Source organism: Erpetoichthys calabaricus, chromosome 15, assembly GCF_900747795.2.
Source record: "Erpetoichthys calabaricus chromosome 15, fErpCal1.3, whole genome shotgun sequence".
NCBI lineage: Eukaryota > Metazoa > Chordata > Cladistia > Polypteriformes > Polypteridae > Erpetoichthys > Erpetoichthys calabaricus.
The window spans coordinates 85957927-85960750 of NC_041408.2; the positions used below are offsets into that span (position 1 = coordinate 85957927).

The 2824-nt window shown below is 42.8% G+C and overlaps 1 protein-coding gene across 1 annotated transcript; it reads left to right on the forward strand.

Annotated features, from left to right (window-relative positions):
- The first annotated feature begins 370 nt into the window (after positions 1-370).
- LOC127525929 (tigger transposable element-derived protein 1-like) lies at positions 371-2098 on the forward strand. The gene has a single exon (XM_051919256.1). It carries the CDS (start codon positions 371-373, stop codon positions 2096-2098), a length of 1728 nt encoding a protein of 575 aa, XP_051775216.1.
- Positions 2099-2824: the final 726 nt, after the last annotated feature.

Consider the following 2824-nt stretch of genomic DNA (forward strand, 5'->3'; position numbering starts at 1 on the left):
CAGTGTCCAATCTGTGTTGGGTCGGGTGCTTATTCTAACCTTGTTACAATATACTGTATATATATATATATATATATATATATATATATATATATATATATATATATATATACAGTAGAACCTCGGTTAGAGAACGCCTTTGATAACGAACAATTCGGATAACGACCAATAATTTCACAAAAAATTTGCCTCCGATAGCGAACAAAATTTCGGATAGCGACGCACACGCGACCAGCGGACAGCGGCCAGCTTCCCATCTTCCTTTGCGCTCGAGACACGGTTACGAACAGACGTTCATTATCTTTATCGGTGTGCATCCTTCTTATTTAGTGATTTTGTTGCTTTATTTAATAATATATAGCCCTCAATCATGGCTCCAAAGAAGATTAAGAAAGCTGGTAGCAGTGCAGTAATAAGGCAGCGGCCAAAAATTGAATTGAAAAAAGAAATTATTGCCAAGTATGAACGAGGCATGCGTGTGTCGGATATCGCAAGAGAATACGGCATGTCAAAGTCGACAATCTCGACGATTTTAAAGAAAAAGGAGCAGGTTAAAGAAGCTAATGTGTCAAAAGGAATGACTATTATAACAAAGCAAAGGCCTCAAATAATAGACGAAGTAGAAAAGTTGTTGCTTGTGTATATAAATGAAAAACAGTTAGAAGGTGCTAGCATCAGTGAGGCATTCATTAGTGAGAAGGCGCTGCAAATCTACGAAGATTTGAAGAAGAAAACCCCACAGACAAGTGCTTTGAGTGATTTTGTTTTCAAAGCCAGTCGAGGCTGGTTTGAAAAATTTAAGCACAGAACAGGCATCCACAGCGTCATAAGGCATGGGGAAGCAGCTAGTTCCGACAAGGCAGGGGCCGAGAAGTTCATCCTAGAATTCAAAAAAATCATAGAAGAAGAAAGTTACGTCCCGCAACAGGTATTTAATGCGGATGAAACAGGCCTGTTTTGGAAGAAGATGCCGAATAAAACGTACATAACGAAGGAAGAGAAAGCATTGCCAGGGCACAAGCCTATGAAAGATAGGCTAACTCTTCTATTGTGCGGTAACGCCAGTGGGGATTTTAAGCTGAAGCCGCTGTTAGTCTACCATTCGGACAATCCAAGAGTATTTAAGAAGCATAATGTAATAAAACAGAAATTGCCTGTTATGTGGAGGTCTAATTCTAAAGCTTGGGTGACCCGCCAATTTTTTGTCGAGTGGGTGACCGAAGTTTTTGCCCCGGCTGTGAAAGAATACCTAGAGAAGAACAACCTTCCCCTCAAATGCCTTCTCCTGCTGGATAATGCTCCAGCACATCCTCCAAACATCGACGAGTACTTAGAAGAAGAGTTCGACTTTATTCAAGTTCGTTATCTGCCACCGAACACAACCCCTTTGCTGCAGCCCATGGATCAACAGGTCATTTCAAACTTCAAGAAATTGTACACGAAAGCCTTATTCAGAAAGTGCTTCGATATAACGAACGATACCAACTTAACTCTGAAGGAATTTTGGAAGAATCATTTCAACATTTTGAATTGTGTTCATCTTATTGATAATGCATGGAACCAAGTGACCTACCGTAATATGAATGCAGGATGGAGGAAACTCTGGCCAGACTGTGTTCCAGAGCGAGATTTTGAAGGATTCGAACCAGAAATTGTTGATGAAATTGTTTCCCTGGGCCAAAGCATGGGGTTGGAGGTGGATAATAACGATGTTGAAGAACTTGTGGAGGAGCACAGTAATGAACTCACTACTGAAGAGTTGCAGCACCTTCAGGCTGAGCAAGAAAAGAATTTGGCTGAGGATATGTCTTCGGAGGGGGAAGAGGAAGGGAAGGAGGAAGTCCCAAGTTCAGTGATTAAAGAAATGTGTGCTAAGTGGGGGGAATTGCAATTGTTTGTAGAAAAATCTTTCCCAAACAGTGCGGTAGGCAGTAGGAGCCTGAACATGTTCAATGATAATGTGATGTCGTATTATCGAAAAGTGCTACAAAAAAGGCAGAAGCAACAGACACTGGACAAGTTTTTTTCTTCAACCTCAAAGCGACAGAGGACATCCCCCGATGTTCTCATGGAGGGGGATTCCCCCTCTAAGCAGTAATTCCACCCCTTCCTCCCCACACCTCCATAAAAAAAAAAGCATAAAAATAAAAAAAAAGTGTTTTGTAAATTAGTTTCGTAAAATAAAGTTATGTACAGTAAACAGTAAAATGTGTTTACGTATTAAAGTTACCCAGTGCTATTGTTTTCTGCCATACGTAGCGTATCTGTCATATGCCCTCCCTCCTCTGCGTTGACCCTCCCTTTGCTGTCGTAATCGCCTCACTAGAAAGGTAAGATTCCACTTTTTTTTTTTTTATTCCATGCTGTAGTGTCATTTCTTTAGTTTTTAGTTACAGAATTATGTTATGTGCTTATTCATAGTGCTATTGTTTTCTGCCATACGTAGCGTATCTGTCATATGCCCCCCCTCCTCTGCCGTGACCCTCCCTTTGCTGTCGTAATCGCCTCAGCGTGTCCTGGGTCTTCCCCGGGGCCTCCTCCCGGTTGGACGTGCCCGGAACACCTCACCAGGGAGGCGTCCAGGAGGCATCCTGATCAGATGCCCGAGCCACCTCATCTGACTCCTCTCGATACGGAGGAGCAGCGGCTCTACTCTGAGCCCCTCCCGGATGACTGAGCTTCTCACCCTATCTTTAAGGGAAAGCCCAGACACCCTGCGGAGGAAACTCATTTCAGTCGCTTGTATTCGCGATCTCGTTCTTTCGGTCACTACCCATAGCTCATGACCATAGGTGAGGGTAGGAACATAGATCGACTGGTAAAT

Coding starts and splice junctions, on each gene's coding strand:
- LOC127525929 (XM_051919256.1), top strand. CDS start 371: ATGGCTCCAAAGAAGATTAAGAAAGCTGGTAGCAGTGCAGTAATAAGG.